Source organism: Sapajus apella, unplaced genomic scaffold (assembly GCF_009761245.1).
Source record: "Sapajus apella isolate SASKATOON/1434 unplaced genomic scaffold, GSC_monkey_1.0 scaffold38, whole genome shotgun sequence".
NCBI lineage: Eukaryota > Metazoa > Chordata > Mammalia > Primates > Cebidae > Sapajus > Sapajus apella.
Window position 1 is genome coordinate 14,779,527 of NW_022436978.1, and position 19,280 is coordinate 14,798,806.

A 19,280-nucleotide genomic window follows, 5' to 3' on the forward strand; every position below is an offset into this window, starting at 1 on the left:
ATTGACTTATAAGAAACACTCTCATCCAGAAAGGGAATTATCAGAATAGCTTTGTCAAGTGGGAGTACTTATTTGATATAACTAGCCCGTTTTGGGAACAGAAAGTCAATTAATTTATGTCCCCCTTTTCCTCCCTTTGGCCAACCTGTCTTTCTTTCTTGTTACTTCTCTTTGACATCTGGAAGTTTTTTTTTTTTTTTTTTTTTAATTTCTACTCCATTAATAAGTTCAGCATTTAATCTCTTGACTTCCCTTATTTTCACACACATTCAAAGAGCAGGTGCCACAGTTCGTTCAGAATGTCAAGAATCTTTGTGTGAAAATTTATGACATACTTTGTAAGGTACACATTTGTTATCACAGAAGCCAACTGCAGCAGGCCATAAGGCACATTAGTTTGTCCATTTTCTGTGCTAATTTAGAAAACTTGTGAAGAAGATTCTGAAAAGATTTAGAATTGTGGCACACAATTTTATGCAGTCCGTGGAGATTGATGGTGTCTCCACTGGGAATCTACCACTTCTCTTTAGGCTGTTCTGAAGCTGCACAGTTTTTGGTGCGTTATATCAGTATATTTGCATTTGGACAATGGAGAGAGGGATATTGATACCTTAATAAAAGTATTAAAGAAATACCCATGGCTGCATAAATTAATAAAGAGCATCAGAGAGATCAAAAGCATATGATTCTTTCATTTTTGTGGTTGGATTAATTTCACTAACTGACTTCCAGGGGCGTCCAGGACATTTGGGGGAGGTTGTATCTGGAAAATCTGATATCTGGTTAAATGAAAGGCCCTTTGGTTGTATCTGGATATCAGGGATCCAATCATCATCGCTCTCTGTGGGAGCTGGTGGTATTTTAGGCATCATAGTTGCAATGAGATCAGAGTCCTGAAAGTCCTGAAAGTCAGGTATAACTGCTACACCTGGCTGGGTTAGGGAAGGGATGCCTGTTGGCCCTTCTGTCTTCTCTTGGGTGTGTGCAGAAGATGTAGTACTATCTTCAGAAGAGCTTGCCAAATGCTCTGTTTTCCAACCATTGTGCTTTCCATTCTTTTTGCCTTTATTTTTATGTTTTCCGTGGCCATGACCATGCTTATACTTATGTCCATGGTCAAGGCCATGGCCCCGTTGGTGTTCAAGATCATCAAGTTTGAACTTATGTTCAAGACCAAGACCATGTTGTTGTTGGTGCCCCCAGCCAAGGCCATGTCCCCTTTGGTGCCCATGCCCATGGTCACGTTCATGTTTATGGCCATGGCCAAGACCATGTTTTCTTTGCTTTTCATGACCCCAGTCATGTCTACGAGTATGCCCTTGTTCTTTTCCTGAATCCCACTCTTCGTCTTGTACAGGTGCCATGGAACTGTGGGGTGGACTTACAGTTGTTTCTTCTCTTATTTCCCCTGCTTGTGATGTACGGAAAGGTGAAAAACCTGGAGGCCTTTTCATCAGTGAGGTCTAAACAGAAAATATAAAATGAATGTATTGTGCTATCAATGAAGGAAACAAACACAGATATCTGACAATGCTATCTTAGTTTACCATGGGGGAGGTGTTTGCCAGATTTTAAATACTACATTAATATACCAGAAAGGATGAATATTACTTTTTTCTCTTTTGATTGATCTTAAAATTTGTGGACATTGATTTTTGTCCTTAATGATACTGTAAAATGGCTGGGCATGGTGGCTAACGCCTATAATGCCAGCACTTTGGGAAGCCAAGGAGGGCAGATCACTTGAGGTCAGGAGTTCGAGACCAGCCTGGCCAACATGGTGAAACCCCATCTCTACTAAAAATACAAAAATTAGTTGGGCATGATGGCACATGCCTGTAACCCCAGCTACTCAGGAGGCTGAGGCAGGAGAATTGCTTGAATCCAAGAGGTGGAGGTTGCAGTGAGCCGAGATGGTGCCACTGCACACCAGCCTGGGTGACAGTGAGTTTCTGTCTCAAAAACAAACAAACAAACAGTAAAATAAGCTAGAGAGCTTTTTCTTCATCTGGAAAAATTGGGTGGTTGAAGTAGCTAATCTCTAGGGTATCTTCTAAGCCTATGATTATGCAAGCACAGCATTTAATTATTGATACTATTGTTATTATCATCATCACTGCTTTCATCCTAAAAGGCCCCAAGTGGCTTTATGAACTGAATATATAGGGAGCATGTATCCATGATCACTTTGTTGTGCTGAAGTACATTAGGACATATTCACAAGCTTGAAATGCAGCCTTTGTACAATGTTTGTGTTAGTCCATCTACATACCTATACACAACAAAAGACTAAATCAAAAAAGAGGGAGAAGAGGCAACTTGCGTCGAAGATGTTGATTTGTGGATTAATTCTACCTACACTTACTACCCGTGAGAAGGTGTTAATCGGAGGCAGTGATTAACATCATCTTTGGTGATGCAAAGAACATGGTCATTGGAGTCAAGCCAGACCCTACTGGTCATCAGCATCATCATGAAAAGGGTAGACTCTGAATTGACCAATATTTGAATCCAGGTGTCACTAGCTTCACTTTTCCCCTCTGTAACACAGAAATAATAACAGCACCTGCCTCATAGAGTTATAAGGAAAACTAATAGAAAATATGTGAAGCCTTCAGTATAGTGCCTGGGACAGAGGAAGCATTTGATAGTGTCATCATTCACTCAGGACCTCAAAGTCTTTCTAGTTTTTAGTGCCTCATCCTTGACAATAGGGAAAGGGTTACTACTTCCCAGGGTTCTTTTAAGATTTAAAAAAGAAAGATGACATCAACAAATGCTTCTCAAACTCGATTCCCCAGGCATCTTGTTAAAATTTGGTAGCTGTGAAGTGGGGTTTGCAAGTCTTTATTTTTCTTTTCTTTTCTCTCTTTTTTTTTGAGATGGAGTCTTGCTCTTGTTGCCCAGGCTGGAGTGCAGTGGCGTGATCTTGGCTCACCACAACCTCTGCCCCCCGGGTTCAAGCGATTTTCCTGTCCCAGCCTTCCGAGTAGCTGGGACTATAGGTGCCTGCCACCACGCCCTGCTAATTTTTTTGTATTTTTAGTAGAGATGGGGTTTTCTCCATGTTGGTCAGGCTGGTCTTGAAATCCCGACCTCAGATGATCTACTGCCTGGGCCTCCCAACATGCTGGGATTACAGGCCAGCGAGTCTGCATTTTTCTCTTTCTTTTCTTTCTTTTCCCTTTCCTCCCCTCCAGTCCCCACCTCACTCCTCCCCTCCCCTTCTTCCTTTTATGGAGCTTTGCTCTTTGTTGCCTAGGCTGGAGTGCAGTGGCGAGATCTTGGCTCATACCAACATCTGCCTCCTGGGTTCAAGTGATTCTCCTGTCTCAGCCTCCCTAGTAGCTGGGATTACAGATACACGCCATCACACCTGGCTAATTTTTGTATTTTCAGTAGAGAAGGAGTTTCACCATGTTGGCTAAGCTGGCCTCGAACTCCTGGCCTCAGGTGATCTGCCCGCCTCGGCCTCCCAAAATGCTGGGATTATAGGCGTGAGCCACTATGCCCAGCTGTGCATTTTTCACATGGTCCTTGCATGTCAGCAGAATGCAGTGGAGTGCTGTATCTGGCCTCAGGTGCAGCTGGCATAGCCGATGTTGCTACTCCACAGCAGGACTGCAGTGCACTAGGAGAGGGTCTATAGCAGCTTCACTGAGACACTGACAATGTGTGAGAAATGGTCAGGAGGACTATTACTCTCCTTTCTGGTCATTAAACACATCAGCACAGAAGTGTGAGAGTTACTCCCCATTTTAAGAAGATAGCTCCCCAATTCATTTCAGTAACGGTTCATTTTCAACCCCTCGATATGAATTTTCAGAATGAGCAGAACTGACCCCATACCGACTGTAATTAGAATCATACCATTCCCAGTGGTTCACACTTGACAGTAGGGTAAATTTTTTTCTCCCAAGGTACCACATAAACTTCAGCGGTGCAATCTAGGCTTTGCTATCCATGAAAACAGAAGTCAAAAGAGAGACAGCGTTATTCATGAAATATTTAAACAAATGATTTTTAAAACACCAAATAAGCTTCCAGTGAAAAAGTAGACAGGTGCATGACTACTCACGCCAAGTTTTTTGGTCTCACAGCTTTTGGTCAACTCTTCATTACTTTCCTTGGAACATGTGGTTTCCCTGGCCACGAAGTCAATAAAGTATTTCTTGCCAGCCACCACCTGAAAAATTAATTAGCACAAAATGAATGCTTAAGAAATATTTGCATAATAAGTCATTTATCTTTAAGAAATTTTAAGGGAGAATCTTGAAATTTTAATTGATCAACTTAGAGAGTTACACACAAAAAGTACAAATGTTTGGCATTAAATCTTACCGGCATATTTAAAATATTTGGCAATTGGTTGGTCCCATTTCCTTTTCTAAATGAAGGAAGAAAAAAAGCAAGCTACAATTTTTATTATGTATGTATTTATTTGAGCTTTATTGACCAACAGCTGTCAAATTCACTAGTAATTCAAGAGTTCAAGTTGTAATATCTAAGAATCTAAAAGGAATAGGAAGAAAAACTTAAAATGTTTTTAAACATGTCTTGTTTCTGCCAACTCTTGAATTGGTGAAGTACTAATATAGTAGTACTATAGAAATTATGTGGATTATGTAATTAGAAAAATTGTTTTTTTATTGCTTCTCATACTATTTTTAATATTAAGAAATTATTTTAGGCTGGGCACGGTGGCTCATACCTGGAATCCCAGCACTTTGGGAGGCAGAGGCAGGTGGATCACTTAAGGCCAGGTGTTCAAGACCAGCCTGACCAACATGGTCAAACCCTATCTCTACTAAAAATACAAATATTTGATGGGCATCATGGTGCCTGCCTGTAATTCCAGCTGTTTGGCAGAGTGAGGCAGAAGAGTCACTTGAACCCAGGAGGGGGAGGTTTCAGTGAGCCAACATTACACCACTGCACTCCAGCCTGGGCAACGGAGTAAGACTCTGTCTCAAAAAATAATTATTATTATTTTAATCTCTAGCAACACTTTTAATCACTAAACAACACTATCTTTCATTAAATATTTTGTGGCCCAGTTTCTCAACCAAATTCTTTAATATTTGGTTGCTAAAAGCACAATGTGAGGTGATTGTGGGGAGGAGTCATTGGAAGAATTAAACTCCTCTTTTCTAGTGTTGTTTTGCTGGCTAAGTATGGTTACATTTTTAAATGTGTTGGCCGGTTACAGTGGCTCATGCCTGTAATTTCAGCACTTTGGGAGGCCGAGGGGGCCAGATCACCTGAGGTTTGGGGTTCGAGACCAGCCTGGCCAACATATAGTACAACCCCATCTCTACTAAAAGTACAAAAAATTAGCTGGGCATGGTGGCAGACATCTGTAATCCCAGCTACTATGGAGGCTGAGGCAGGAGAATCACTTGACCTGGGTGGTGGAGGTTGAAGTAAGCCAAGATCCCACCATTGCACTCCAGCCTGGGCAACAGGGTGAGACTCCATCTCAAAATAAATAAATAAAATAAGTGTGTGTGTGTGGGGGTGTGTTTGTAATAGTATGTAGCTATTAAAAAGAATGCATGCTACCTATATCTATTAACCTACAGGGACAGCCATTATTGAAAAAAATGGAAGTTATAGGGTGATAGTGTAATCCCATTTTTGTAAAGGCAAACTACAACAGTCTTTTCTGTTTCCTGATTTTTTTTTTTTGTTTTTTTGTTTTTTAAAGCATGATGTGTAGACCTTCAGTGTAAATGAGATAAAAGGAAAAAAAAAAGATAAAAGCATGATGTGAGATGATTGCAGGGAGGAGTCATTGGAAGAACTAAACTTTTCCTCTTTTCTGGTGTTGTTTTGCTGGCTAAGTATGGTTACATTTTTAAAATGAATTTAATGATTAACTTTGAAAAATCTAGGTATGTGGGGAAGTTGAGAAGAGGTTTCAAGAGGGATTCAGAGTCTTTCCTTTGTGCTCATGAATTATCTTGCTCATTTCAGAGTAGACCTTAATTAAAGTTGATCAATGTAATGTAGCCTAAGAAAGCTGACAATTTGTAATGCAAACCACAGCTGATGGCTCAACTCTATTCAGGGTCCAGAGGAGAGGAATTAAATAGACCTTAAATAACATCTTCCATCTGAGGGCCTAAAAATTGCATCCACATTGCCACCTTTCTCAGGGGTCATTCTTACCAGAAGTCTTCCCTGTTTTAGCTTACCTTCAAAAAAAATTAAAGAAATGAAAAGCAAAAATAGGCTGGGCACAGTGGCTCACTCCTGTCATCCCTGCAGTTTGGGAGGCCAAGGTGTGTGGATCACTTGAGGCCAGAAGTTTAAGATCAGGCTGGCCAACATGCTGAAACCCTGTCTCTACTAAAAATACAAAAAATTAGCTGGGCGTGGTGTCAGGCGCCTGTAATCCCAGCTACTGGGGAGGCTGAGGCAGGAGAATCACTTGAACCTGAGAGGCAGAGGTTGCAGTGAGCCAAGATTGCGCCACTGCACTCCAGCCTGAGCAAAAGAGTGAGACTGTCTCAGAAAAATGAGACAATCAAAATAAACAAAAAAAAGAAAGCAAATAAATAAATATTCACCAAAACTCATGATGAGAAAGGCCTTTCTTAGGTGAAAAGCAGAAGAAAGAAATCTAAAGGAAGGGGAAAATATTAAAACTTCACTAAACAAAAATGAAAACTGCTTCTGAAAAATCACAGTAAGTGTAGGAGTTCAGTCAAGATACTGGCAAAAATATTAAGGGAAAAATATTAGAGAAAGTTACAGAATATAGTCTCATATCCTTATGTAAGGCCTAAGGGTTTTTCCTACGGTTCTTGGCTGAAGGCAGCCTTGTTCTCTTAGTTAAATAAATTATAGCAGAAACAAAGGAATGCATGGAGTTTACCTAACTAACTTGTTTACTCGTGTGGTTCTAAAATTAACCTTTGATTATTCCAGATGGCTCCTCTTGTGGGGAGGTCAACAAAGGATATTACCCACTAAATGGTATTTGCTTTAGGCATCAGAATCTGTCCTTTAATCTTCAACTTCTAATGGTGTTGACTCAAAGTTTTTGTCATTTAATGTGTGCTGAATAAAGACCAGAGAGGCCAGCATGTAAGGGCTGGCAATCACAACTGTTTACAGTATTCCCAAGGGAGTCCGTATCATTGACCATGGACACCCAGCCCGTTCATTCACTGTATTCTGTGTGTGAATGTATGTTATTCATCCATCGCTGAGTCAGGGTCCGCAGGACAGACCCCTGCAGGTGGTGACCCCAACAGGTAAGTAAAGTAAAAGGGCAAACTGGAAAAACTGTGATATAAAATCAATATCTATATGCATATGAAGCCCAACACTAAAAAATGGACAAAAACCATGATATTTCAGAGAATGAATTAAAATAGTCATTAAGCTTGAAAAAAAAGTTTAACGTCATTAATAAACAAAAACATGCTCATAAAAAAAGCAATGAGACATCATTGTTAACCTTCCATGCTGGCAAAGATGAAAACAAAAGTTGATGATACCTGGTGTTGGCCAGGCATAGGAAACCTTCAGCCTCAGTCACTGCTGGTGGGAAGAGAATTCAAATTAAGATCCTCAACTGGTGTCATATACCTAGGTGATGTGAATGCAAATTGGCATCATTGCAAATAGTTTGGTGATTTTGGTAATTTACATCAAGTCTTAGATATATACATATTTTTTGACATTTCTAGGACTTTGTCAAAGGCAAAATTTCTGCATGCACACACACATTATCTTGGGAGTATATTCATCTCAGCAGAGACAGGCAGGAGCATCAACAGCTTGGGGACAGCAGCAGTGATGGCAGGGAAAAATAAAATGTATCTGAAGCTGCAATTCCTAACGTGTGAAAATGGAAGATTCAGGAAATGTTTGGCATCTGAAATATAAATCCAATGTGGAATCAACATGAGTCCAAACAGGACTAAATATGCAAACCCAAGGCAAGATTAAAACTATAAAATAAATATTTAGCAATTTGGCAAATTGGTCATTTGTAGTTCAGTCCAGGTAGATTGGAGATTAGCTTTTAGCAAATTCATCATGTTTAACTAATTTCCAATAAATTGGCTGCTTCCACCAATGCTTCCTTGGGTGACTATGTCCAAGCAGCCAAATTGCTCTCTTTAAATGCAAAAGTCAGTAAAGATTCATCTCTCTAAAATAAGTTTGAAATTCTCACAATATTCAGATTGACTTGGCAACTAACTGAAGGGTAACCTCTTAGTATTCCCCTGGCATCCTTAACATAAACACACACACACTACAATATTGATTTGTTAAACCACAGAGAAAACTGTAACTACTAAGAGTTACAGTTAAGAGGACTAGATATTTATGCTTGAGAATGAGTGGTTCTCTCTTTGATGGCAGATTTCTGACATGCAATACATGATGGATTATTCCTACAACATTGAGAATAAAGAATAAGGGACCTGGGTGCAGTGGTGTGCACCTGGAGGCTGAGATGGGCAGATTGCTTGCTCCCAGGAGTTCGAGTCCAACATGGGCATTAGAGTGGGAGCCTCATCTCTCTCTGTCTCTCTCTCTCTGTCTCTCTCTCTCTCTCTCGTTTTGTCTGCTCTGTTGCCCAAAGGGTCTTGCTCTGTCACCTAGGCTGATGTGCAGTGGCATGATCATAGCTCACTGCAGCCTTGATGTCCTGGTCTCAAGTGATCCTCCCAGTCTCAAGTGATCCTTCCACTTCAGCCTCCCAAAGTAGTTGGGTCTACAAGCACATACCACCATATCCAGCTAATTTTTAAAATTCTTTTTCTTTTTTTAATTTTTTGAGATAGAGTTTTATTCTTGTCACCCAGGCTGGAGTATAATGGCATGATCATTGCAACCTCCGCCTCCCAAGTTCAAGTAATGGCTGACCGTAACCTCCGCCTCCCAGGTTCAAGCCATTCTCCTGCCTCAGCCTCCTGAGTAGCTGGGATTACAGGCATGCACCACCACACCCAGGTAATTTTTTTTTTTTTTGTATTTTTAGTAGAGGTCGGGTTTCTCCATGTTGGTCAGGCTGGTCTCAAACCCCCGACCTCAGGTGATCTGCCCTCCCTGGTCTCCCAAAGTGCTGGGATTACAGGCATGAGCCACCGCACTTGGCCTAAATTTTTGTATTTTTAATAGAGACGGTTTTTCACTATATTGGTCAGGCTAGTCTCGAACTCCTGACTTCAAGTGGTCCATCCGCCTCAGCCTCCCAAAGTGGTGGGATTACAGGCATCAACCACCACTCCCGGCCTTTAATTCTTTTTTTGTAGAGACAGAGTCTTGTTATGTTGCTCAGGCCAGTCTTGCCCTGGGCTCCAGTGATCCTTCTGTCTCAGCCTCCCAGAGTACTGGGATCACAGGCATGAGCTACTGTGCCTGGCCCCCATCTCTCATGAAACAACAATAACAACAAAAGAATAAAAGAATTTCACGGGCCGAGTGTGGTGGCTCATACCTGTAATCCCAGCACTTTGGGAGGCCGAGGCAGGCAGATCATGAGGTCGGGAGATTGAGACCATCCTGGCTAACATGGTGAAACCCCGTCTCTACTAAAACACAAAACACTAACCGGGCGTGGTGGCACACACCTGTAGTCCCAGCTACTTGGGAGGCTGAGGCAGGGGAATTGCTTGAACCCAGGAGGCAGAGGTTGCAGTAAGCCAAGATTGTGCCACTGCACTCCAGCCTGGCGACAGGGTGAGACTCCATCTCAAAAAAAAAAAAAAAAAAAAAAGTGAAAAAAGTGAGACTTAAAGCTGATAAAAGCATGAGTAGCATAGATTGGCATCCCTTTCAAGTAAACCTAACGTGGTCATGTGGCAATGAAATCAGAGAGAGGGTGGTCGTGTCTGGGATAGAAATGAGTGCTCAAGTAGCAGGGAGATCAAAGTCTCAGTTTTGATTTACTTTAATCTATTTTGTTTACTATTTTCAGTTACAAAAGTAACACAGGAAATTAGAAAGATTAAAGTAGCCTGTTATGCCATCACCTGAAAATCACCACTATGATTTTGAGGCTTTGTTTTTTGTTTGTTTGTTTTGAGACAGAGTCTGACCCTGTTATCCAAGCTGGAGTGCAGTGGCGCAATCTCGGCTCACTGCAACCTCTGCCTCCTGGGTTCAAGCGATTCTCGTGCCTCAGCCTCCTGAGTAGCTGGGCTTATAGGTGTGAACCACCACGCCTGGCTAATTTTGGCATTTTTATTAGGTTAGTGCAACAGTAATTGTGGTTTTGCCATTAGTTTGGCAAAAACCGCAACTACTTTTGCACCAACCTAATAGTATAGACGGGGTTTCACCATGTTGCCCAGGCTGGTCTCAAACTCCTGACCTTAAGCAATCTACACACTTCAGCCTCCCAAAGTGCTGGGATTATAAGTGTGAGCCACTGCACCCACCCCCATTTTTTTCCATATGGTTTTCTGTGCTTTTAAATAACGCAACTGATAACATCATGGATATTCAATTTTATGCCTACTTTTTTTCATTGAATATTACAACACAAGACATTCCCCACATCAAGAGTGCCTTACAAAGATTCTTTTAGATTGCTGCTTAACACTCTATTCTAAGGATATGCCAGGCATGATCTAATCATTCTCTTATTAATCATTTTGACAGTTGACTATTTTTGCTGTTATAATTACAACTTCAGTGAATATCATTGTATAGAAAGACTCCTATTTTAGATTCCTAGAAATTCAATTTCCGAGCCAAATGTATAAACTTTTTAGTGAGAATTTTTTCACCAGATTATGAAGATTATGTTGGCTTGCTGTAATAGTTTGGCTCTATTTTGATTATTTTTCTTTAACTTGTATTTAGGAAAGCCAGTTTTGAGTCCCTAAAATAGGAATCTGTTCATAAAAAACATCGGTCAGAGACTATTGGAGTTGCTAGAAATGTAGGCTCCTCTTCTTTTTTTTTTTTTTTTTTGAGACAGAGTCTTGCTCTGTTGCCCAGGCTGGAGTGCACTGGCGTGATCTCGGCTCACTGCAACCTTCGCCTCTGGGGTTCAAGCGATCTCCTGCCTCAGCCTCCTGAGTAGCTGGGATTACAGGCGCCCACCACCACTCCTGGCTAATTTGTATTCTTAGTAGACATGAGATTTCTCCATGTTGGTCAGGCTGGTCTTGAACTCCTGACCTCAGGTGATCCACCCGCCTCGACCTCCCAAACTACTGGGATTACAAGCATGAGCCACTGCACGTAGCCTAGGTAGGCTCTTCTAATACAGTCACTCGTTTTACAGATGGGGCTGCAAAAGTTTAGAACATTCGAATGACCACCCAGAGTGATCTGGGATTTGAGCGGCAGATGCTATCGTGAAACTGAGTCTCCTTACTCCCAGAAGACACTCCTGTCAATCTTCTGTTGACAGGGTATGAAAGGGGAGATGAATCCCCAGAGTGTACATTTCCAAGAGGGCCATCCCAGGCAGAGAGAACAGTAGGTGAAAGACATGGAAGCAAGAGAGTGTGGAACCTGGGCAATGATGGATAGACTGATGTGGCCCAGCCCAAGGCATTATGTGATATTATAATGAGAGATGAGTCAAAAAAGACATAGAGTAAGTCTTGCTGGCCCTAGCCCTGAATTTTATTAATTATGTCATGGTTGCTATTGCATTCATATAGCATTTTAGAGTTTGAAAAAGTGATCTGACGTATATGAATTTATTTGATCCGCACTTCAGTCTTTTACAGATATAAAACAGAGAGAATGTTGTAAAAGACTTGTCCAAGATCAAGCATGCAGGGAGATTGGCACTGAATCTACCAAATCTAATCTACCAAAGCACATTATCAAATGATAGTTTCCCAATTCAGAGCCAAGATCAGTGGCAAAATTAGTAAGCAACTTGCACATAGACTATAGTGTTACTGCTTTTATAGCATAATTTACACACCTGTACTCTTGCTCTTTTCACATTGTCAATCTTGAAATAGAAAGTTTCATTGTTCTCTGCATTAAGCTTTGTGATGGTGTGAGTCAGTGTCTCCTCCAGCTCTGGGCTGTTGGTGGGTATATCTCTGGGGCAGCCAAGACAAATCTTGGTAGGTGGTTGTACAAAATCCTCCCCTGGAAGGATCAGATATTAAGTCAGCATGTACACTGAAGTAGCAGCCCGGCCTAGCATCCCTCCTGCATAAGAACTAGCACCCACATTTATAAAGGGTCACATGGTAGCCCAGACTAAGAAGTGAGTGGGTGAAGGTTGTCTGTCTGATTTTCACTTCCTGCCCCTATTCTTTTCTCCTCCTCAGAGCCCATTGTATTTAGGGAAACATATTCAATTGGAAGGTGTGAGTGACTCAATCAAAATGCTACACTTTTCTTGAATGTTTGCAGTTTTGATGGAAACTGTAAAAAGCAATGCTTAATTTAAAGGAGTGACTCTCATAAGAAAAATTTAAGTGCTGTGGCTCTGGTGAGCAGGTAGCTTCAGATTACTCATTGTGGAACGCATACAAGCGTTTTCCAAGTATGAGAAAAGCCAACTCTTGTTATAAGAAATACTGACCTGACCACAAACTCATACTATCTCCATTTCTTCCTGTTATAACATGCAGGAAAAAAACCACCTTAATTGAAAGGGTTTTATTCTGAATGGTTAGAAATAAAATACGGGTCTCTCCAAATTACAGCACCTGACTTGAGGACAACTTGTAGGGAAGAGAGACCAGTCGGCATTGTACCCAAAGGCCAACTTTGCCCAGGGGTCACGTATTTCTCTTCCATCTTTGTAACCCATTCTGGCCACTTACAGAACAGCCTGAGCTGCAGTACAACTGGGCAGGGAAGAGGTACTGTGTTCTCATCAAGGGGGGCATCTATGTCTGCAGGTTACACAGACTTTGGAGTATATCATGGGAACCAAAACACAACTTATAGGAAAAGACCCAGCCAGTTGTCTGGGACCACTGTTCCTCTATGGGTGTGTCAACATGTGTTATTCCTTACCTGGATAAATGTCACATTTCTGTGAGAAGGAAGTAACTCGTAGCTGAGTATCCATGTATGCGTCATCTGTACATTCACCGGTATCCTGGTTTTTAAAAAGCATATACATGCTAAGTTAAAAACATTTTTTAGAGTCTTTAAAGTAAACAACTAGCAAAATTGAAAAACAGGATGGATACTTTCCAAATCATTGCATAGAAAAAAAGAGGAAGAAGCTAGGCGTGGTGGCTCATGCCTGTAATCCCGAGATCAGGAGTTTGCGACCAGCCTGGAAACATGGTGAAACCCTGTCTTTATGAAAAATACAAAATTAGCTGGATGTGGTAGCACACACCTGTAGTCCCAGCTACTCAGGAGGATGAGGCAGGAGAATCGCTTGTAGCTGGGAGGCAGAGGTTGCAGTGAGCCAAGATTGTGCCACTGCACTCCAGTCTGGGCGACAGAGTGAGACACTGTCTCAAAAAAAAAAAAATGTCTTGCTTCAAAAGAGAGACTAAAATACAGTTAAGTAATAGTATCAATAGCAATAACAAATACATGCATGTACACAAGCACATGAAAAGCAGGAAATCAGATCACAAGATCTAGTACAGAAATAACAACCATATAAGTAAAAAGGTAAATTTCTAAAAGAATAAGGTAAGACTTTCAGACTGTTAAGACACCAAATTGATGTATTACAGTTTCAAGAATTATCTCACAATAAAAACAATATGTAAAGCTTAAAAATAAAAGATGAGCAAGGCTATATGAGACAATTATGAACATAGAAGGAACTAGAATGTTAGTAATATTGGACAAAGTAAAATTCAACAAAACAAAACACTCATAAAGGTAGTAAAATTGATAATTTTATTTTTCAGAAGCACAGACCAGAAGGCTTGGAATCAAAATACATAAAGTAAAAAAAATTACAAATATGAATAGAAATGGATAGAAATCATCATGGTAGGAAAATTCAGTATTAGCAATTTCAAGTAGGCCGGGTGTGGTGGCTCACATCTGTAATCCCAGCATTTTGGGAGGCCTAGGTGGGTGGATCACCTGAGGTCAGGAGCTCAGGACCAGCCTGGCCAACATGGTGAAACCCCATCTCTACTAAAAATACAAAAAATAGCCAGGTGTGGTGGCACATGCCTGTAATCCCAGTAATCCAGAGGCTAAGACAGGAGACTCACTTGAACCCGGGAAGTGGAGGTTGCAGTGAGCCGAGATCAAGCCGCTGCACTCCAGCCTGGGTGACAGAGTAGAATTCTGTCTCAAAAAAAAAAAGAAAAAAGACCTTAGAAGATTTGAATAACATAATAAAGATTATTTATTTAAATGGTAGTTTCATATGCTACATATGATTTTAAATGATACTTTCATAAGTATCATACAAATTTGTATGTATTTGTATTTTTGTTGTTGCTGTTGGTTTTTTTTGTTTTTGGTTTTTTTTTTTTTTTTTGAGATGGAGTATTGCTCTGTCACCAGGCTGGAGTGCAGTGGCGTGATCTTGGCTCGCTGCAACCTCTGCCTCCTGGATTCAAGTGATTCTCTTGCCTCAGCCTCTCAAGTACCTGGGATTACATGTGCGTGCCACTACACCTGGCTAATTTTTTCATATTTTTAGTAGACATAAGGTTTTGCCATGTTGGCCAGGCTAGTCTTGAACTCCTGATCTCAAGTGATTCACCCACCTCAGCCTCCCAAACTGCTGGGATTGCAGGCATGAGCTATTGCTTCCGGCCAGTATCATGCAAATATTTTTTATTGTTTTTATGTCAGGTTACAAAGAGGTTCAATATATTTTACAAAGCAGACACAATACAGGGTATGTTCTTTTACCTCAGCATAAAAAAAATCTCTAAAAATTAGTAACATGTTTAAACAAACAAACAAAAACAATATACTTGGAAATATAAACATGCTTGCCTAAAAAGTTAGGGTCTTCTTTGGATAAGGAAAAAAAAATACAAACTAAATAACAAAAATGAGAATTCCATATAATGTTGTCAGAACAGCATTCTGAGTTAATTTTTGACTTGACACGATTTCATAATTTAAAAACAGAGGGAGAAAAATAAAGAGAAAGACCTATGCCAAGGTCCCCAGAAGAGAGGAGAAAAAAGAATAATAAACAAACATAGCTAGGTTCTGTGTGAAATGTGATAAAACATGTATAACATAAAATCTGCCATTTTAACCATTTTAAAGGATACAGTTCAGTGGCATTAATTCCATTCACAATGTCATGCAACCATCACCATTTCTAAAAGTTTTCATCCCCCTCAAACAGAGTTCTTACCCACTGAGCAATAAATCCCCATTCTCACCTCCTATCCACTCACAAATCTTCATTTACTCACTGTCTCTATCAATTTGCCTATTCTAAATGTTTCACATAAGTGGAATCCATACAATATTCTGTGTGTGTATCTGGCTTATTGCACTTAGCATAATATTTCCAAGCTTCATCCACATTGTAGCATGTATCAGAACTTCATTCTTTTTAAAGGGTGAAGTGTTTCATTGTGTGTATATATAATAGCACATTTTGTTTATCTATTCACCTGTTAATGTACACTTGGGTTATTTTGACTTTCTGGCTGTTATGAATTTTGCTGCTATTAACTTTCATGTATAAGCATGTGTTTGAATATGTGTTTCCAGTTCTTTTGGGCATATACCTAGGAGTGCAACTTCTGGGTCATAGAGTAATTCTATGGTTAACATTTTCAGAAATTGCCCAATTATTTTCTATAATGGCTGCAGCATTTTACAGTCCTACCAGCAATGTACAAAAGTTCTAATTTCTCTATGTCCTTTCTAATACTTGTTATTTTATGAACAAGTTCTTTATATATTCTACATGTTAAACCCTTCTCAGATACATGATTTAAAAGTATTTTCTCACATTCTGTGGTTTGTATTTTTACTCTCTTGATAGTGTCCTTTTTACTTTTTTCTCCAATTATGAAATAAATGCATGCTCAATTAGAAAATTTGGGAAGTATCAAAAATTTGCAAAAAATATGAAGAATCAGATAAAGCACCCACAATTCCAACTGAAATTTAACTACATCCTATATTTTGTCATAATTTGTTTTCCATCACTTTTTATATTTACATTTATTTTGTATATTTAAATAAATCTGTATAACAGTATAGTTTTGTATCCTACTTTTTTTTTAGACAGTCTTGCTCTGTCGCCAGGCTGGAATGCAGTGGCGTGATCTCGGCTCACTGCAACCTCTGCCTCCTGGGTTCAAGCGGTTCCCCTACCTCAGCCTCCCGAGTAGCTGGGACTACAGGCACATGACACCATGCCCTGCTAATTTTTTGTATTTTAGTAGAGACAGTGTTTCACCATGTTGGTCAGGATGGTCCCAGTCTTCTGACCTTGTGATCCTCCAGCCTTTGCCTCCTAAAGTGCTGGGATTACAGGTGTGAGCCACCACGCCTGGCCTGTATCCTAATTTTTATGTTTTTTTAATTAACATTGTAACCATTTTACTATGTTACTAAAAACTAAAAATTTTTTATAGTTGTATCAGATTTTACTGTATGGATATACTGTAATTTATTTAGCCATTCTCTAATGTTGTATAAACAATTTATAATATTTTCCTATTAAAAAACAACTGAAATTAACATCTTATGGTCTGGATTTCCCATATAAAAGAATTAGAAGCAGCATTCCTAGCTTAAAGGACTTGCAGCAATCCCTTGGCTAAAGCACAGTCGTCTGCGGAAATGCAAACATCCCTGGGAACATATCATGTCTTAGCCATCTTAACAGCCATCTTAACGTTCAGTAGATACGACTACCTTCAGATACACCATTTTAATGTAATTTTGGTTCAGATAACAAGATATGATGCTATAAAGGACTGAAAGCTAGAGACTCAGGGTCTGTTTATTAAAAATAAAGGTGGGGGAGGGAAGATGAGAAAACAGAGAGAAGTTTGACATGAAGAATAGTCCTGGCAGCCGGGCATGGTGGCTCATACCTGTAATCCAGCACTTTGGGGGCCCGAGGCAGACGGATCACAAGGTCAGGAGATAGAGACCAGCCTAGCCAACATAGTGAAACCCCATCTTTACTAAAAATACAAAAATTAGCTGGGCGTGGTGGCACGTGCCTGTAATCCCGGCTACTCGGGAGACTGAAGCAGGAGAATCGCTTGAACCAGGGAGTCGGAGGTTGCAGTGAGCCAAAATCGTGCCACTGCACTCCAGCCTGGTGACAGAGCAAGACTCTGTCTCAAAAAAGAAAAGAAAATAGTCCTGGGTAAAGCAAGGGAACAAACACATGGGCATTGAGCACATGGGGAAGAAAAGGAAATAGGAATGTGTGGAAACGTAACAAACATACACTTGACAGTTCAAGCATTTTGTCTATGTCTCCTCCCTGGTTTCACTCTGTAGCTACTTATTACTGGCTGGGCGCAGTTGGCGCGGTGGCTCACGCCTGTAATTCTAGCACTTTGGGAAGCCAAGACAGGTGGATCACCTGAGGTCAGGAGTTTAAGACCTCCCTGGGCAGTATGGTAAAACCCTGTCTCTACTATAAACACAAAAATTAGCCAGGCACAGTGGTAGGCGCCTGTAGTCCCAGCTCCTTGGGAAGCTGAGGCAAGAGAATTGCTTGAACCTGGGAGGTGGAGGCTGCAGTGAGCCAAGATGGCACACCTGCACTCTAGCCTGAGCAACAGAGTGAGACTCTTTCTCAAAAAATAAATAAAATAAAATAAAATAAAGTTATAAAAAATACTTATTGCTAACTGTGCAGATTCTTTGGCCAGGTAGGTGAGGTAGCTTGACCAGTGATGTGAGCTTTAGGGGGCCCTAGTGAATGTGAATGTGAATTACTGAATGTTGTCTAAAACTTTAGTGACAGTCTTCCCACCCAGCTTGATAGTTACCATCAACATGTAAATAAAATGCTAAGAACTTCATAATTAAATTTTTGGCTACTTACACCATTCGAAAGGGACTTGCAGTCTGGAGTTAAGAACAGAAAATTCTCTTTGGAACAATTCGTTTGCACAATCGAGTAGGTAATTAGAAAGTTCCATCCAGACACCACCTGAAACCATTTCAGATTGAATATTTAAATGGTAGTTTAAATATTATTCACTGTGGGATATGAATGTTATAAGGAGTTTAGAACACTGTGTGGCAATGTAACAAGTTTCCAAGAAATATGAATTATTATCACTAGGCAAAAAATGCTGAATAAATATTTAGCACCTTAAGACTCTCATATCTCTCTCTCTCTCTCTCACACACACACACACACTCTACACACACACACACACCCTGCTAGCCATCTGAAAATGACAAGCAAGATATATTTTTAAATTCTTTAGCCAGTTTGGAACATGGATTTCCTTAAGTAAATCCTAACAATATTTCCTCTGCCAGGCTGCAGAGAGAAATGTTTCCTGAATTTCATAAAATAATAATGCCCTTCTAGATGGATAAAGAAGACTTTGGAGGGGAGTGGTCTTTACTGGTGGGTCCTCAGGCTCCAGGTTACCAAGTAGTAAGATTCTCCTACTTTATTCTGGGCCGGTCCCACCCCGATATCTCTATATGGACATAATTGAGTAAAGCACACTTGCATGAAAGCAAGTTGTAAGGTTTATTAAATGCAGAGAATGTTACTGACCAAAGGGAATCACTCATAAAGAGGCTGAAATATGAGGGACCCAGTCAACTATTAGAAAAGTCTGGCTGGGCCAGGTGCAGTGGCTCAATGCCTGTAATCTCAGCACTTTGGAAGGCTGAGATGGGCAGATCACCTGAGGTCGGGAGTTCAAGACAAGCCTGGCCAACATGGGGAAACTTTGTCTCTACTAAAAACACAAAAATTATCCTGGTGTGGTGGCAAGTGCCTGTAATCCCAGCTACTCGGGAGGCTGAGGCAGGAGAATTGCTTAAACTCAGAAGGTGGAGTTTGCAGTGAGCTGAGATTATGCCACTGCCCTCCAGCCTGGGCACCAGAACAAGACTCCGTCTCAAAAAAGAAAGAAAGAAGATTACAGCCGAGTGCAGTGGCTCACACCTGTAATCTTGGCACTTTGGGAGACCAAGAAGGGTGGATCACTTGAGGTTGGGGGTTCGAGACCAGCCTGGCCAACATGGTGAAACCTCGTCTATACTAAAAATACAAAAATTAGCCAGACGTGGTGATGTGCACCTGTAATCCCAACTACTTGGGAGGCTGAGGCAGAAGAATCACTTAAACCCGGGAGGCAAAAATTGCAGTGAGCCAAGATCATGCCACTGCACTCCAGCCTAGGCAACAGAGCGAGACT

At 40.6% G+C, this 19,280-nt stretch overlaps 1 protein-coding gene across 1 annotated transcript in view; it reads right to left on the minus strand.

Annotated features, from left to right (window-relative positions):
• Positions 1-165: 165 nt before the first annotated feature.
• Positions 166-19,280, minus strand: part of KNG1 (kininogen 1) — a 26,678-nt gene continuing 7,563 nt past the window's right edge. Inside the window, exons 5-10 of the mRNA XM_032298316.1 lie at positions 17,939-18,046; positions 12,973-13,057; positions 11,918-12,090; positions 4,079-4,186; positions 3,871-3,957; positions 166-1,463 (exon numbers count right to left, since the gene is read on the minus strand). Coding sequence (XP_032154207.1) covers positions 651-1,463; positions 3,871-3,957; positions 4,079-4,186; positions 11,918-12,090; positions 12,973-13,057; positions 17,939-18,046 — 1,374 coding nt within the window. The 3' untranslated portion in view covers positions 166-650. The remainder of the gene's footprint in view (positions 1,464-3,870; positions 3,958-4,078; positions 4,187-11,917; positions 12,091-12,972; positions 13,058-17,938; positions 18,047-19,280) is intronic.